Source organism: Malania oleifera, chromosome 1 (genome assembly GCF_029873635.1).
Source record: "Malania oleifera isolate guangnan ecotype guangnan chromosome 1, ASM2987363v1, whole genome shotgun sequence".
NCBI lineage: Eukaryota > Viridiplantae > Streptophyta > Magnoliopsida > Santalales > Ximeniaceae > Malania > Malania oleifera.
Window position 1 is genome coordinate 138,652,229 of NC_080417.1, and position 18,862 is coordinate 138,671,090.

At 36.9% G+C, this 18,862-nt stretch overlaps 1 protein-coding gene across 1 annotated transcript in view; it reads left to right on the top strand.

The window, feature by feature from the left end:
* The window catches only part of LOC131162714 (ADP-ribosylation factor GTPase-activating protein AGD5), a 34,839-nt gene that overhangs the window by 7,604 nt on the left and 8,373 nt on the right, over positions 1-18,862 (top strand). The window contains exons 2-10 of the mRNA XM_058119320.1: positions 4,498-4,556; positions 4,741-4,831; positions 12,802-12,856; positions 12,941-13,031; positions 13,172-13,406; positions 15,084-15,327; positions 15,486-15,658; positions 17,203-17,430; positions 17,532-17,590. Of these exons, the coding sequence (XP_057975303.1) occupies positions 4,498-4,556; positions 4,741-4,831; positions 12,802-12,856; positions 12,941-13,031; positions 13,172-13,406; positions 15,084-15,327; positions 15,486-15,658; positions 17,203-17,430; positions 17,532-17,590 (1,235 nt within the window). The remainder of the gene's footprint in view (positions 1-4,497; positions 4,557-4,740; positions 4,832-12,801; positions 12,857-12,940; positions 13,032-13,171; positions 13,407-15,083; positions 15,328-15,485; positions 15,659-17,202; positions 17,431-17,531; positions 17,591-18,862) is intronic.

The following is an 18,862-nucleotide window of genomic DNA, read 5'->3' on the forward strand; positions in this document are numbered from 1 at the left end:
ATGGGATCTCGTCTTGGATATTCCTCATTAGCTCATCAATTAATAAAACAAATAGATAACGGCTTAAAGTGGAGCCTTGATGTACCTCTATTGTGATTGGAAATTTTCTAATTCTCCTCATGTAGTCGTAATCTTAGTCGTTACTTTATCATACATATCGTTAATAAAATTAGTATATCTATTGCATACTCTCCTCTTTTCTAAAACCCATTAAAGAACTTCCTTGGGTACTCTATCATATGCTTTCTCTAGGCCAATAAAAACCATATGGAAGTCCCGCTTCTTTTCCCTGAACTTATTTATTAATCTCCTTAGTAATATATAGCTTCTATTGTCGATCTCCTAGGTATAAAACCAAATTGATTCTCTGAGACCCTTGTTCTATTTTTATTCTTTGTTCAATTGCTCTTTCCCATAACTTCATTGTACGACTTATAATTTTAAACCAGTGATAGTTATTGCAGTTTTGAATATCCCCTTTGTTTTTGTATATCGGTATTAATGTGCTTTCCCCTCTTCATCTGACATTTTCTTGGTTTTTATAATAGTGTTAAATAGATTAGTTAACCATATGATTTCGTTACCCCCTAGATATTTCCAAACTTCAATTGGGATGTAGTATGGTCCTATGCATTTCCCACTTTTCATCTTTTTTGAAGCCATCTGATTTTATGTGTCTAATGTTATGAATAAATCTCTTCATTTTCAACATCATTGTTTTTGTTCATTTATTTATTTTATTTGTCCTATTTTCTTTTTATTTTTTTAAATTCTTTTTGAGTACTTCTTGTCTGTGCTATGTTGTAATCTCTCTTCTTTCTTTCTCAACACATCTTGTTTTATTATAAAAAAATATTTATTAAATAAATAATTTTCAGATTACTTGATCTAACTACTTAACTAAGTAAATTTTATTCTTCTTTTTGCTTTTTTTGAGGGGTGGAGTGGGCTTAATATCATTATTTTTAATGAAAATATAGGATATTTTAATTTCCGAATTGTATACTTTTTTTTTTTTTAATTTTTTCTATTTTGGGGAGGGGGTTTCTTTACTTATTTAATTTAATTTAATTTAATTCACTTATTAATTTACCTAATTTAAGCATATAATTTTGTATCAAATGGAAGATTATATGCAATTTGGCACCTTCTAGTTAGTGAACATACCTACAAAATTTCAATGGTGACTCATTATTTCGATGAATCATTTCTTCGGACAGATGAGCCATCGAGCCACAAGCTCGTAATCACAATTGTATTATTGAGCTAATTATGTTCTCATGAATGGGAGATATTGTTCAAAACATGCTTACATAAACCAAAGGGTTAAAAAAAAGTAAAAACCAAATCAGACTCGATATTGACATATGAGCCATCGAGCCACAAACTCGTAATCACAATTGTATTATTGAGCTAATTATGTTATCATGAATGGGAGATAATGTTCAAAACATGTTTACATAAACCAAAGGGTTAAAAAAAAGAAAAAACCAAATCAGACTCGATACTAAGTATCAGTCCAAAATTTGTATCCATTTTTTATGATATTATGCATGGATCAAATATATCATGGCTCTTCAAAAATAAAATAAAATTGTGCCTTCCACAATCGAATCTAATAAGTGAGATTTCAAGTGAAGAAAAGGGCAGCCTGGTGCACAAAGCTCCCGCGCATGTGGGGTCCCATTGTGGTCCGCCCCTTGCCCGGACCCTGCATGCGCAGGAGCTTTGTGCACCGGACTGGCCTTTTTTTCACTTGAAAACTCACTTATTAGATTTGATTGTGAAAGACACAATTTTTTTTTTCTTTTTTTGAAGAATTTGCCATGATATATTCGATCCATGCATAATATCATGAAAAATGGATACAAATTTTTGATTGATAATTAGTATCGAGCCTGATTTGGGCTTTTTTTTTAACCATTTGATTTATGTAAAGCATGTTTTGAGCATGATCTCCCATTCATGAGAACATAATTAGCTCACTAATACAATTGTGATTACGAGCTTGTGGCCCAAAGGCTCATGCCCTAGCAATCCCTTGGGTTGCCAAGGTTGGGTTCCCTCATAGAGGCCGCTTAAATGTGGCTGGTATTGGGGAAGGGGTTGAAAGTGAAAGGCTTGCAAAATTCTGGGGTACAAGATTGGGGTGAGCGTCCCCTTAAACTTATCTGGGGCTTCTTCTTGGGTGCTAAATTTAAAGATTTTTCTTTCTTTGATAGTAAAAGAAGAATTTCATTAATAGAATAAGAATATACAGCTAGGAGAATAAGACATCTCCTTAAAATAGTCTGGAAATCCGGATAAAAAACACGAAGAAACAGCCTGAAAACTACAAAACAAGAGAGAGAAAACTAACACGGACCAACACTAACACATAATGCCAATCGCACTAAATATAAGAAAATCTCACCTCCCTAAAATTCCCCTGCCCCAGACACCAAAGAGAAGCCAAATGATGCGGTGCTAAATTTAAAGAGAAGGATATGATATTGGGATGGAAATACTTGAGAAGATGTTGACAAGGTGGAAAAGCAATTATCTAAAGAAAGAAGGGAGAATCACTCCCATTAAATGTACTTTGTCCAACTTGCTGTGTATTGAAAGACTCTCTTCTTGATTCTGAGCTCGTTGACAAGGAGGCTTCAAGGGATTCAGAAGAATTTCTTTTGGGCAGCTGTACAGAGGTTTTTAAGCACGATTTGGTGAAGTGGGAGGTGATGAAACAACTGATATGTGAGGGAGGGGTGAGTATTGAATATTTGACCAGCTTGAATAGGGCCTTGTTGGGGAAATGGTTGTGGAGATTCATAGTGGAAAAGGAGTAGTGGATGGTCATGGTTGAAGCTAAATGTGGGAGCATTCTGAGGGATCACAATGGGTGGACAATTAAGAGGAGAAGGAATTATATGGGGTGCAGCTGTGGAATAATATTGGGAGAGGCTGTTCTCTTTGCTTGGGAAGCTGCTAGTAGAAAGATTTTGATTCTCGAGTATCTGCAAAAAGGGGGATTATGCTTGTAAACAGATGTTCTCTGTTGAGAGCAGAAGAAGAGACGGTGTAGCACCTCATGGTTGGTTGCAGTTGGACTTGGAATCTGTGGGAGTGTGCATTGGCCATGTTGGGGGATTAAATGGGTAGAGGCTGGATCTGTTACTGTGGAGCTGTGGGCTTGGAGGGGTACACTGATGAATAGAGGAGAGGAAGGAAAAGCATTGTTGATATGATCCCTTTCACCATTTGTTGGTTATTCTGGAGGGAAAGAAACCGTAGGGCTTTTGAATGTATTTATAGCTCTCCCAATAAAGTGAAGGATAATTGGTTTAAAACACTTCTTTTTGGGTTTAGGGGGCAGTATTTTGTTGCAGTCAAGCTGCATTGATTTTTGTGGATGTAATATTTATTTAAATTAATTTCTTGTCTTTGGGTTGCACCTTCTTGTCACTTCTAATATCTTTGTGCATATTTACCTATAGGGGGAAAAAAGATATAAAATTTAAAAAGGTAAAAGAAGGTCAGGCATATTAGTTTCTTGTGGAGATGCACCGAAGGTGAACCTAATGTTGAGGGGGTCTTTGAGTATTTTCCTCTTCTTTGGATGGGCCTACAGCTTTGGTCGCCGACTATCATTTTTCAAGTGTTTGCTCATTTATTGCACTTTTTATAATCTTTGTTAGCTATTCAACTCCATGGTTGATTTATGGCAAGTTTGCATATGCTTGAAATGCATTGTCTTTTTCAGTCTGAGAGCATATCAAATTATAGGGGACCATGCAACCATGCTATGGCTCCATTTTCTTTGCAGGCTAGTGCTTGGTCATTTCTCATTTCCACTGTGGCATCCGGAAGTTGCTGAGTAGAAGATGAATCGAATATTCGATTCATATTCGATAAGTGTTGACACTTGGATGATGTCATATTCAATAGGTGTTGCTTCAACTTTGGATTATTCATAACTTTGCTACTGGGATGTTCTTCTGTAAGCCTAAAACTATTCTAAGTGGGTGTATACAACAAGCCTGACCACATCACAAGCGAGCTTCTTTTATACATGCAGCTGGCAATATGTTTGGTCTGATGCATGTGTATGTTCATTAGTGTCAGGCTAAGGCAGTCTAGCTTTTGAGTTTTGTTCCATTCATTTATGACCTTAGTAGTCAATCTGCTTTATTTTTTGTGCTTACTTCTTAAGTGACCTTTCGCTTCTGAGCCTCTGAACTGTTACCTGTGGTTAGCTTGATCATCACATAAAATGCTTGCTTTCATCCATGTGTTGATTTCTGTATTAGATGTTTTCTTTAATTTACTTAAAAGATTATTTTTTGAATACTTGTTTTTGTGGAAAATTTCACCAGACCTCACTGCTTGGTTAGAGTTTATTTTGATTTTTAATCATTTTTTTTTTTTTTTGCTGCTGTAAATGGGTTGGCACTCCCTTGCGCTCCTTAGCATACACTTCCTTTACTTGTGAAAAATGATTGCTGTAATCCTCTGCAGATCTTAGAGGGGCTTCTTAAATTGCCAGAGAATAGGGAATGCGCTGACTGCAAAGCCAAGTAAGCAAACAGATTAAAAAAAAAATGATCTAAATTGACTTTAAATAGCAATGAATAAAACAATTCTTGAAAGAAATCAACAAATCTTTGTTGGATTTGTTTGTGGATTTACCATGTTTCAATTGATGTATTGATTCATTTCTGTCTATTTGAGTTTGCTGATAATGACTTATTTGCTGTACAGAGGACCAAGATGGGCTAGTGTGAATCTGGGCATCTTCATATGCATGCAGTGTTCTGGGATTCACAGAAGTCTTGGGGTCCACATATCAAAGGTGATGATTTGGCTTTCTAATTACATAGTTAGGTGCAAAATGGATTATTTAACTATTATTGAAGCAGATATCTGCTTAAAATTCAAGAAAATTCTATAATGTAAGTTGATGGCGAAATTGGTGAAAATAAAATTCTTCGGGGATCATTTTTTCGGGGTTTTGTTGGGGGAGGGGGGGGGGTGGTTCCGGTTCATTTGGGCAAGCAAATGGTGAAATTTTGAAATGTGATTTTGTGATGCCTGCATATTTGTCTTTCAATGCTAGCATTGATGTGGAGGAGGTAGGAGACGACAAGGAACAAGAAATAATTGTTGCGTGGGGTACAAACAAAGCTTGCCATATTAGCATTACTCTTATTTTTTTATTTATGGTTTATTGTTGAGGACTCACTATAATAATGTTTTTTTTTTTTTCACTTTTTTTTATTCCTTTTCCATGCTAAGCTTCTTTTGTTGAAAGAAACTGGGTTCTCAGAAAAAATATTGTAGAAACTATCAAATTGCAAGATTTTCTAAAATAAGCTTTGTTCACTTTAGAACGATATAGGCTTTTTTTTTAATTTGCACATGGCATTTCCCAATTAAAAATGGAAACCAAGGCACAAACTTTTGACGTGCAAAATTTTAAGTTTCAACCTTTATGATGGGGGATGAAATAGATATTAGGACTGTTTAAGGGTAATATCTGAAAGAGAAAGTAAAATTACATTCTTTTTAAAAACAATTTGGGATGAAATGAGTATTAAGATAATTCTTCATGGATAATCATAGAAAATTAGGTAAAGCCATTTTCAAGGATGAAATGTGTATAAAGAGAATTGTTCCAGGGCATTATTAGAAAAAAATTATAATCATGTGCATGCAGTCACACATGCTGATGCGAGAGCATTCACGTGGGCACACACACTCAAGTGACTCAAAATTGAATGGTGGGTGAACACGTATGTTGGGCTTTCTCTGTGCCCTGTTGATGTAGGACAGCAACAGACAAAAATAGAGAGAGAGTTGAGGGGGAAGAAACAGAGAGAAGTAGAAAGAAGGGAGAAGAAGAGAAGATGAAGAAAGTTAAGGGAGAAGAAGGGAGAAACAGCTGCAGAACAACAGAGAGTTATAGAGCAAATAGAGAGAGAAACAGACAGAGGAGAAGGGGAGAGGAGAGGGAAGAAGAAAGTAGGAAAAAAAAAGATGGGAGGAGGGAGAGAGAGAGGCTGCTGAGAATGAGAGATTAATATAAAACTCAATTAATCATCAAAACGCTTCTTAACCTTACATCACAACCCTATATAGGCAACTAAGAATCCTAAAGATAAGCTATTAAAAATTCTGAAATAACCTCAAAGCAATGAAAAATCGTAAAACAACCCCAAAGTAATTAAAAATTAATGGAATAGACACGCATCCCCACACTAATAAAAAATTCCTAATTTTTAAATTTTCAAATGAAATATGGTCGCTAGAAGTATCCTCAAGTGATCCTCCATCAAACTCCCCTTCTTAAAAGAAAACTCGAACTCAAGTTTTACAATGGCGCTACAAGCACTGGGAACATATATCCATGACCCATTCAACTTGTAACTTTGCACACTCCATTTTCAACTGACATGCAAATATCAGCAACAAATTATTGAAACTCTCCTCTAGATTCCCAATCCTGATAAAGTCAAAGTTGTAGAATTTTTACATTTTGGAAGATTATTCAAGACTTGGGGTCTGTGTCAAAATCATCACAATATTCAACAATTTCACCCTCAAAAGGCACTTGCTTTGAATTGAATTCCCAATTTTAATATTGAATTTTGTTGCTTGCTCCTTGAAGCCTTCTACATCTTGGACATTTTGTTCCATTTCATTTGTGTGCTTTTCAAGGATTACATCATGCTTTCATTTCCCCATTGATAATCCATTACTATAATAAATTTAGGTTCACTTGCAATTTCCCCTTTCATGTCATCGTATTCATATGTGTTGTCCATAACAGCAATAATTTCTATTCAATCCTTGGTAGGTTGTTTTGAGACTGGAAGTTCATGTTGTCCAAAATAAGAACACTTTCTTCTATTGATATGAAAGATGATCTCCTCCTGACAGTTGGGGGCAAATTCCCTAAAATAATAACTCTTTCTTCTACTGATATCTCATCGTAACAGTTGGGTAAAAATTCTGCTAGTGAGTTTTACTTTGTTGTATTTGCTGTATTGTATTTTATTCCACCACTCAGCCACATAGCCCACATGCTCATAAGATGCAAATCTTGTCCTTGTTTCCCACGTCTCATCGTACTCCAAATAAATATCAAGATGAAACAGCCAATAGCCAATCTATGAATTCTCTCTTGGAAGAAGCTTCATTGAAACAAGCAATATCCTCCAGAAATATATATCCAATACTTGAAGTTGGATTATCAGACTAGCACGAAAATTTTGCAGTGACGGTCGGTTACTCACACTAACACTTCAAAATATCCAGCTAATCTGGAAGGAATGTCAGTAAGATTAGAAAATCTAGACTGATGCTGCTGGACCAACTCCTTACTAGTAGTCTGAAAATCTCAGCAAATCTTCAATTTATCATGATCAGATCCAATTTCTCGTCAGTATTTTTGATCTCGCGGAGAAAATCTAATGTTGTGAATTATGTCTCACATAGTAAGGGAAAACATGAAAAGGAAATCAAGGTGCAGCAGAGTAGAGGGAAACCGTCAACGGTTTCAGGAAAACTGTCGACGGTTTGGCTCTGTACAAACTGCGCAGATTTTGAATTTTGAATTGTTTGGACGTTATTTCGGTTGGGTTTCGGAGGGAAACTTCCGAGAGGGCTTATATATACATATATTACGTTGTATATTGTGCAAGATACAAGAGAGAGGGTGAGAGAAGGAGAGAAGATCATTATAGTGTGTAAACTTTGATCTTCATAGTGAAATCTCTTGCTGGTTGCTCTGTGGATGTAGACTTTGCCGAACCACGTAATTCCTGTTGTCGTTGCCTTTATTATTGTTTTCTTTATACTGCTGTGGTTGTGGATATATTCGGTTTATCACCATTTAGATTGTTGCAAGTGCATGTTTGATTCTCTACAACAATATTGTTATTCCATTGTGCATTTGTTGTAAGAGGCGTTACTTTCACAACAATTGGTATTAGAGTGTGTTGTATGGCCTCTGAATTGAAGGATCTTGTAGTGCAACATGGTATGGTGAAAGGTTTATACGGAATTCAACCGAATAGCATGGTTGCAGCGACTTGGAATGAATTGGGAGCAATCATTTGTTTTTGTTTGGCTAAGGACGTGTTGTATCACGTCTTGGATGAGAATTCTTTGGCATTAGTTTGGTGAAAACAGGAATGCCGATATATGTCTAAGGGTTCGTCAAAATCTGCAAGTGTAGTGGAGGAAAACTCAAAATGTAGTGATAGAGAAATGTTATGTGTTTCAACGGGTTCAGAGTGCTTCATGGGTGATTTTTGGATCTTAGATACCGGATGCTTTTAGCCTAGAAAATGGTTTGACATCTACAGGTCAGTTTATACTGGTTGTATTTTGATTGAAATGATATTTCATGCAAAATGTTTGTTATTGGAAATGTCAAAATCAGAATATATGATGATGTTGTAAAAGCTATATGTGATGTAAAGCATGAATCGGATCTAAGGAAGAATAGTATTTCATTGGGAACTTTAGACCGTAATGGATATTATTACGAGTCTGAATGTGGAGAAATGAAAGTGTGTGAAGCTAACTTGATAGTGATGAAAGGAGAAAAAGTAGCGGGAAATATCTCTGCACTACGGGATGTTACAGTTGTAGGTGGAGTTCCAACTGTTGAATCTGAGTCGGATATCTTGTGGCATATGCGGTTAAAGCATATGGGTGACTACATGTATTCAGATGTTTGGGAACTAATGATGATAGCATCAGGAGATAGACATGTATTTCGTGGGATTATCACGAAGGGTCTTGGTGTACTTCATGCAGTGGATGAGGTGGAGAACTAGACCGAGAGAGAGATTCTCAAGTCAAACATTGGGGCTGAGTACGCTAGTTTCATTCAAGGAGTTTTGTGAGCAGGGCAGATCATATGCAGGTTTGCAAGGTACTTCTTGGTGAAGTCAGTGAGTATGGCGCGTTTTCCGTGTGACCGATCGCCAAAGGTATCACTAGATGGGAAAGTTGCAAGTGAATTGTGGGCAGGTTTTGTGGTAGACTACTTGGTTGTGAGTGGATGTCCACTGGTGCATTATTCTAGTGATGGAAGATTTAGGTTTGGTGTTATATCTGGATAATACATCTTTTTGGGTGTAAGAAAGGTGGGTGCAAGCTGGATGATCTTGTGGCATATAAAGGGGTGATCGAGGACATGACTTTTGGTGATAAAGTCATGGGGCAGCGTACTCAGGTAAAGGAAGAGAAACAAATGCCAGAAAAATGAAGTGGCAACAATCATGTTATTTAGGTGGAGTTAGGGACTCAGGGCAGAAATGCGAGGAGTTCTAACTTGGGCCAATAGTATCACGGTATGAATGGGCATGTGATGCAGGTGGAGCAACAGACTCAGGGCAGAAATGACATAGTTCATATTGCAGGAGTTTCAGCTTGGGAGACTAGCAGAATCACAGTGGGTCCATGTACACTATCAGACCATCACTTAGGTATAAATTGGTGAGGCTTTCAGTTGGGAAGAGGGTGATAGTGATGTATGAAGTGATGTATCTGTTGTATGTGAATAACATTTTATTGGTTGGAAATGCTTTAATTGAGGCTAATTAGTTGGGAATTCTGTTGAAAGGTTTTGACATGAATGTGTTGGGTACGGCCAAGATGGGTCTTGGTTTGCTGATTCGAATGGATAGAGCTACAGGGAGATTGGTGTTATCTCAGGGTGACTTTATGGATGGAACAGCAAGGAGACTTCGTTTGCCGTCTCAAAGGGGTTCTGTGGAGAATCAATATGGAATGTCTACCGCTTGGTACCCAAGGACGGGCTATGATGTCCGAGATATGTCAAAGGTCCTCCGTGATTGTGTAATGGAGTGTTTCAGCGGGCAACAAAGTGAACCGTCTGTTGTTAGTTTTGTTGAAGACTATAAAAGGGGCTTTGGTGATATAGGACTTGTAGCAACTTTTGTGTTTACTATTGTGGGAAGGTCTTGTTGGAAGCCTAGGGTGAAGTCTTCAGGTATTGCATCTACAACTGTATCGGGGTTGATGGTAGAAGCTGAAACTGCCATCGGCAAGTTCAAGCGGCGTTGCTTGGACTTGGTGTTTGTCTCCAGTTGTTAGATGGGAGGTGGTCCCAACCTAACGTCCCAAGTTCAAGGTGGAGCATGTTTTCGGTTTCTCCTAAGGGGCGTATGTTTGCCAAGGTGGAGTTTGTTGTGAATTGTCTCACACACTAGGGGAAAACATGAAAAGGAAATCAAGGTGCAGCAGAGCAGAGGGAAACCGTCGATGGTTTCAGGAAAACTGTCGACGGTTTGGCTGAGTTTTTAGAAAGTCTTCTCTCGGTATCTAAAACCGTTGATAGTTTCAGGAAAACTGTCGACTGTTTGGCTCGGTACAAGACTACACAGATTTTGAATTTTGAGTTGTTTGGACGTTATTTCGGTTGGGTTTCGGGGGGAAACTTCCGAGGGGGCTTATATATACATATATTACGTTGTATATTGTGCAAGATACAAGAGAGAGGTGAGAGAAGACAGAAGATCATTGTAGTGTGTAAACTTTGATCTTCATAGTTAAATCTCTTGCCGGTTGCTCTCGTGGATGTAGGCTTTTCCGAACCACGTAATTCCTGGTGTCGTTGCCTTTATTATTGTTTTCTTTATACTACTGTGGTTGTGGATATATTATGTTTATCACCATTTAGATTGTTGCAAGTGCATGTTTGATTCTCTACAACAATATTGTTATTCCGCTGTGTATTTGTTGTAAGAGGCGTTATTTTCACAACATCTAATTTTCCTTGGACAATCAAAATCTTGCAGTTGCAGTCAAAATATTACTCAGGAGTTAAAATATTGCAGCTTTATCTTCAGTTTCTCATGCCATATATGAACATCTTAAGAGCATTTAAATTCTCTTCTCGCTGATTAGTATAACTAGACTTGGGCCAGTGGCTATGGGTGGTTGGGTTGGATGGTGTGGGCGTAAATGGGTTTAGGAAATCAAGCCAGGTTCTAAAGAAAATAAAGGGATTGAGAATTTGCAACTTAAGTAGTAAGACTGTAAATAGAAGGATAAAAAATAGGAGGGGCTTAGGGCTTTTGGTGACTAAAAGTTGTGACAGTCGAAGGGGTTGTGACATTGGAAGAGCTGTGAAGGTGGAGGCATTTCAGGTGATGCAAGGTGAGTTGATTATAGGAAGAAGGGTCTATGCAGGGCAGATTTCAGTGATGCAGAGGAGATGCTGTCGATGGTTGTTGGTTCTGACAAGAAAGAATTCCGGCAAGGGTTTTGATGAGGCATGAAACTCTTTTTTTTTCTTCTTCTTATTCCTCTTCTTCTTCTTCTTCCAGCAGGAAAGGTTCAAAGCAGAGCTGATTAGTTCTGAAGAGAAGAAATTCTGGTAGGGCAGTAGTGGTTGTGAATTGACATGAAGGACTTTTTTCTAATGTTCTTTCCAGTGAGAATTTTGAAATAGCTGAAGCAGCACTCCCTATTGCTTTTTTTTTTTTTTTCTCACCCTCTCCTTATTTTTTCTCCCTTTTGTTGTTGTTGTAACTTTCTTTGGACATTTTTTTTAGCTTTGGTGCTCCTGCTGGAGTCCTCTCTTTGCAGCAGCAATGAATCCTCATTTTTTGGTCACCTTCTATGCATCTGCTACTATCTTCCCTGTCACAGCATTGACTTCTTTCCCTTGGGGTTTTTCTGAAGGGGAAAAGAGTTAAGGTTTAGTTTTCTGGTGTTTCACTGAAGGGGAAAAGGTTAGGATTTTGTTTCTGGGGATTTTTCTGAAGGGCTCTGTATGTGTAACTGTTACTGGATTCAGAATGCAGCAACTGACTGGCTAGGATGAAGGTAATTGCTGTGCAGATGGTGGAGAATTGGGGTTGACTTTGATACCAATTGATGTAGGACAGCCCCAGATAGAAACAGAGAGAAAGAATTGAGGGCAACAACCTGAGAGAAGAAGGGAAGAAGGGAGAAGAAGGGAAAAACATCTGCAGAACAGAAGAGAGTTTGAAACAGAATAGAAAATAAAGCAAAACAGAGAGAGGAACATGCAGAGGAGAAGGGAAGAAGAAGGAAGAAGAAAGAAGGGGGGGAAAATAAAGGAGGAAGAAGAAGACGTGAGGGGAGAGAGAGATTAATATGAAACTCAATTAATCATCAAAAGGTTCTTAACCTTACGTCACAAGCCTATATTTATAGGCAACTGAGAAACCCCAAACGTAAATTATTAAAAATTACAATATAACCACAAAATAATAGAATATCATAAATAACCCAAAGTAACCCACCATTAGGCGCAATGGTAAGGTTGTCGCTGTGTGAACTGGAGGTCACGGGTTCGAGGCATGGAAACAGCCTCTTGCAAAAATGCAAGGTAAGACTATGTACTGTAGGCCCATTGTGGTCCGCCCCCTCCCTAGACCCCGCATACGCGGGAGCTTTGTGCACCGGGCTGCCCTGCCCTTTATAAATAACCCATAGCAATTAAAAATTTCTGAATAAACAAACATCCCCAAACTAATATAAAAGCCCTGGTTTTTAAACCTTCAAAAGAAATATGAATGACCAGAACTGTCTGGAAGGTATCCTCCATCACACATTCTTATCTGCAACTATTTGGATTATAGGAGCCAATAGTTGATTTGACAAATTCCTAATTGTTAGTTATAATATAATTTTTTCCCATCTAGAGTGTTTGGTATTCCTAATCACGCGCATGTTGACGATTATGTAAGTTACCATTTCTTGCTTTATGGATTCCACAATTCCACATTGTAATCTTACTGGATGTTGCTGCAGGTGAGGTCTGCTACACTGGACACTTGGCTTCCAGAGCAGGTTGCATTTATTCAATGTAAGCCTATCTATTTGTTGGATTGGAATCTTTATGGTGTTCAATTTAATTCAGGATTAATGCAAGGTTTCTTTCTTTATACAGCTATGGGGAATGAGAAGGCTAACAATTACTGGGAAGCTGAGCTTCCCCCAAATTATGATAGAGTTGGAATTGAAAATTTCATTCGTGCTAAGTATGTGCCTGAAGGCTCATCACTATTGAGTAGATTTTATCTTGTCAAATTTGTGCATTTCTTTGTTTTTGATGTAAGACTCGGTGTAGGCTTAAGGCCAAGGGTACTTACATTTTATTTTTACCCCATGTGTTGCCCAGGTATGAGGAGAAGAGATGGACTCCGAAGGATGGAAAACCAATATCACCCTCTCAGAATCAGGAGGAAAGGGCCTCCGTGCATTGGGAGGGACCTAAGGGTAGAAGTGGACATGGATCAATTAGCAATTCTGAGTGTACACCTGTGGAGAGAAAAAGTTTTCAGGCACCAATTGCAAAAGGCGGCATCCCAGTTACGAGGATAAGCATTCCTATGCCTCCTTCCGGATCTTTGCAGGTATGGTTACTTGTCTAAACTTTACAGACTACAGCTAGTTCTGAACCCCTTGTATACTTCCTTTTCTCATTTTGTGTGGGGTTTCACTCACATTTTGTGTATGTTTTTTATGTACTTCAGTTGCACTAGAGATGTCTGCGTGTCTAAAGCGTCTTCTGTGAATATGCCATTGATCATCATATTATTCTGCTTGAGTTTGATGTGATGCAGACAGCAAAAAAGTCATAGCATTTTAGGCCCATTAGTTTGATCACATTTATACCTCATGCTATACCAGTCTTTGAATCCTATATTTCATAGTTTGCATGCCATCTGCTGATAGGGATGGATTTGAATCAAATCTCTGACTCATTCTCTCTTCTCAACTTTCACAGCTTGTCTTTACTAGTGTGTTGTGCAATATTTGACATCAATACATCATATATGATTAATCCATTCTTAGTTGCATTGGCAGACCCATGTTTATTAGTGTGGGGGCAATTGGCCTGTTTAGTTTTGGAAAACAGTTTTTATATTTCATTTTTAGTTTTTCAAAGAGTTTAAAAAAGAGTTCAACATTCGTTTTTTCATTTTTGCAACATTAGTATAAAAAACTGGGAAAAAATAAAGTAGTTTTGTCACTATTCACTTGTAGAAAATAGTTTTATTTTCCATTCTCAATTTTTCAAATAATTACAAAATGTCTGTTTTCCAATTTTTAAAATTTGTATAGGAAAATCAAAAAACATTTTTTTATAATTTTCTAGATTTTTTATTTTCATATAAATTTTGGAAAATTAGAGAACAAAGTGTGATTTTGTAATTATTTGGAAATTTAGAAATGAAAAAATAAAAACTATTTTTTTGCGATTACAAAAATTCTTTATTCTCTACCTTTTTAGCACAAATCTTATAAAGCTGACAAACAAGCTTGCTTTTTAATAATTTTTTGGAAAATTAAATATGGAAATGGAAAACTGTTTTTATATGTAAATGACTCTACTGGATAATACATTTTTAGCTCTGCTAAGACCCCTAAAAGTAAATGAGAATATTGATGTAAAGAAATAAAGTTTGAAAATGTTGATCGTTTTCAAGAAAATGATGTTTCCACAGAAAGTAAATGTAAATAGTGATGTAAAAAGTGCTCCACACTAAGACCACAAAAAGTAAATGAGAATATTGATGTAAAGTACTTACTTTATATAAAATAATGTTTTACAATGTTAATCTTAAAGAAAATGATGTTTCCACTCTCAAATTTCCTATTCTCTTAGGCCCCTCCCTAGTGTGATTTTATTGCCAACAATTTTGTTGTAGGAAGTGTTTTCTTTTTTACATTCTTGTTCTAATTCCTCTTAAAAGAAGTTTTCACTTGGCTTTTACTGATATAATGTATCGGATTATCAATCAGAAAGTGTCATCTGTTCCTTTTTTTTGGGTTGCTTAAAAGTGGCTATTGTTCAAATCGTGCGCCTTCTATTTATGATTTCCTCAACTTTGCTCTTAATTTTCTTTACACAAGGGTTTTAGTGAGTACCTCACTTGGATCTAAGCTCTAAATAATACTTATTATTATAAAAAAAAAACCTCTATCCCTTCTCATTTTCGGCTTGTTTGTATGCATGTTTACTTAAGTTAACCAGTAAAGGCTTGGCTCTGAAATCTTGCTGCCTAAGATTTATCATATGTGAATAGGCCAATCCTGTGTCAAAGTCTCATCAGGTTGTTCAGAAACCAGAATCAACTGGGATGCAAGTTGAGTCCACAATAACAAAGCCTCAAGAGGTTGTTCAGAGACCAGAATCAACGTCGGCAGCTTCACCTCCCAAAGTTGATTATGCTACTGATCTTTTTGACATGCTTTCTGTGGATGATGGTCCAAATGAGAATGGTTCGGAGGCTGCTACAACTGATGACACTGCATGGGCAGGATTTCAGGGTATGTCGCAGTCACTTTTTATTCCTTCATAAATTCATAATCTAGCTAATTATTGCTAGTTTGTTTGGTAGTATTTTTTTTCCTACTCTCTGGATAAGTTGTGTTTGATGGATAGGTTTATTAATTATTGCATTGACCGTTAGCTTCACAAATGGCAGCTGCTGAAGAGGCTTCTGCAGCTGAGAAAACTGGTCCAACAAAATCTGTTGAGAGTGATGCTCTGCCTTTATCTGGTATTGAGGACCTTTTTAAAAACTCGCCTTCAGAGTTGTCAATTACACAGACACCACAGAAAGATGTTAAAACCGATATCATGAGCCTTTTTGAGAAGGTATGGGCATTTTCTAAAATGGATTGTAAGGAGTTTGTAAGTTGGCATGTACATTTTGCTTTATTGTCTCAATTTCTATGTGCCTGTCTGGGGTTAGACACTTGCTTGGACCCTGTTCCCGTTTCAAAGTAAGTTTTGGATTTCTTTTTTTAAAGAATATATTGTTCCTTATACAAACAATTAATATTGACTTGCAGTTGGAGAATTTCTTCACACAATTTTTAAAAAAGAAAAGAAAATATGAATATATAAAGCTCAAGGGAAAAGTAACTGAGGGGCTATCAAGAATCTGGCTTCGGTATGGATATGACACTGGAAAATTACAGCTCTGTGAATTAAATCTCTTTAAGCCCAAACGCTTTACTAAACATCCAACAAAATCCTATGAACCACTGAATCCATGTCCGACTATAGGAGTATCGTCATAAAGCTTTAAATTCCTAGCCTTCCATGTGCGATAAATTGCAGCTTCCCAAATCAATTAACAGACCAGAAAGGGAATACAGTTGATGGAACTTAAGAGATCCCAGTGTCATTCAAAGTACCAGGCTACCAGCAATGAGAACTTTTTGGGATTTGCAGCTGCAAAAGAGTGATCTCGTCCTAGCTTCATGTCATAAAAGTGCATATAGAAGTAGCTGCCTTGCCACATCTTTGGACCACACAGATTTTGGATAACCCTGTTCTGTATGACCTATAAAAACATTCTTAGGTATATGATTTTTTATCCACACAGAATTAGCCCAGCTAAACTGGGGAGCTTTGTTTCTAGAGAATTCCCATGCGGGTTTAAGAGAAAATTTACCAGTGGAATTGGGCTTCCCAGAAAATTCTATCAACTGCCTCATTAGGGAGAAAAGTGGAGTGGAGTTTGGAATTGATATCAATTATACTGGGAGATAATGATTTTGGCAATGCCCATGAATTGTGACTTCAAATTATTGCAGCAACCTTAGCTTTACAAGGCAGCCCATATTCCAGAGGGAGAGGTGCGCCATTGGAGAGGACAAAGGAATGGCTGGGTGCCAGTTACGGAAAAAACAGTGAGTTATTTCTTCCATTGCCATAATAGTTTTTGATATGAGGATACTCTTCTTTTGAAGCCAGCATCTTTCTCTAAGTCGAGTGCAGTATCTTCCTTGTTTCTGCAAAAGACAATTTATTAGACTTTGAATCCTCATTCACGTTTAGATTTGAAAATGTGAGCTTGCATCAAATGGGACCTTACAAGCATCATCCTTTATGCAAGCCTACTTCAGAGGACGGGGGATGGTTATTTGTAAACTATCTGATACCACTATCATTTTGCTACTATTGGGGGGCGTTCAATACTCTTCATGCCTATACGAAAATTGATGCGTTGCCTATTTAAATTATCCTGCTGTTGTTTCTCACCACTATGAATTGCTAGTACATCTCATTTGATAATGAGATTGTTACTATTGTTGCTGTAACAACTTTAGCATCTGCGCTCTTTTTTGTCAGCTGTATAATGTTGTAAAAAATATGTAGATTATCTGATCATGTAATTTTAATTCTCGCAGTCAAATATGGTGTCACCATTCTCAGTTCATCAACAACAACTAGCTATGCTGGCACAGCAACAATCGCTTTTCATGGCTGCTGCTGCTAAAAATTTCTCTGGAAATGCACAGAGACCTGGATCAAATGCCCCTGAATTAAGTACTCAAAACTTGCCAAATATTAGTCATCAAGCTCCAGGAATGATAATGCCAGTTGGCGGACAAAATGAGCTACAAAAAATTATGCAGGTGAGATTAATGAGAAAACATGTCAAATGCTTATTGCTTTTGTTTATTGAAGAAAAGGATGGAATGGAAGTGTTCAAAAGCTAATTTCCCTGTTGTGCCAGGTGGGAAATATCCAATTCGCACATTCTGCAGGGAACCCTGTTTCCTTTTCAACATCTAGGTATGTTATAATTCTCTGCATGTTAGATTTTCATCATAATAGTTTGCATACTAGGATAATAGGATGACTGAGATTTACTTGGAAATGAATCACCTATTGTTATTCTATCCACTTGAAATGAATTCTTTTTTTTTTTTGAGTTTTTATATTTGTTTTCATTTGAATTTTTGCTTCATTTTGTCATATAGAATATTTGAATTTAAGAGGATTTTCTGGTTGTGTTTGGCCTCCTGTTAAAGCATGTTATGACACAAGTGTGTGGTGCTCATATTTTCAGTTTTTAATCATGCAACATTTAGGAACACTTTCATGTGGACACCCCAGCCCAACGTGTATTAGGATTTTTCAAAGTTCTAATATTTTGAATTTTTGTGTTGCATTTTCCTTCCCCCTCCTTTCCCCCTTCTGTTTCCCTTTTTTGTTTTTTGTTTTTTGTTTTTGCATATATTTTATGTGATGATTTTTTGTAACTTTGATACATTTTGTTTAAAAAATTTTAAACTGTTTATTTGTTGACGTACTCATAATCACCATACGATTGAGCTCAGTAGTTTGCGTGCTATAGTAGTTTCTAAATATACAAGTGTCGAGTGGAATTTTAGTTAATGAGGGGAATAAAAGGAAAATGATCAACAATATTTTCTAGGTATAAATATCTGATTTATTTTTTTTATTATTTTTATTTTTATTTTTTACATTATATACAAATTTGCAAAGAGTTTAAGAATCTATAATTGCATTTTTTTTTAAAGCAGCCATCTATGATTGTTGATGGTCAGTGGGTCAAAGCTTAAAACACTTTCATTCTTTATATATGTATAGTTGGTGTTGCCCCCAACCAAGGAAATGTGGCTATGCCTCTGCCAATTATTACATTGAGTTTGACAATCCTACAAAAATGATCAAGGGGTTCTGAAAGGCTTTATAGGATGTCGCTATGCCGTTGCCAATTTTCAGTTGGTTCTGAAAAGCTTTATAGGATGTGGCTATGCCGTTGCCACCCTGAGCTTTTGTGATATTGCATGAGCATGTGAAGTTTGAAAAACTACAATAACATGCCCTGTCCCTAACTTCAGGTAAAATGGTGTCGACTATGAGCAAATTTGGGGATAGTTTTACACTAATAATTTTGAATTTTTTTTTTGTTATTCTCCTTTTCTCTTTTAAAACTGTGTTGACATTTTAATTTCCGAGTGTTCTCTAATATGGCAGTACCCAAAAAAAGAGTGATCTCTGAGCGAATTTTTGTTTGGGGAATCTTTCAACTAATGG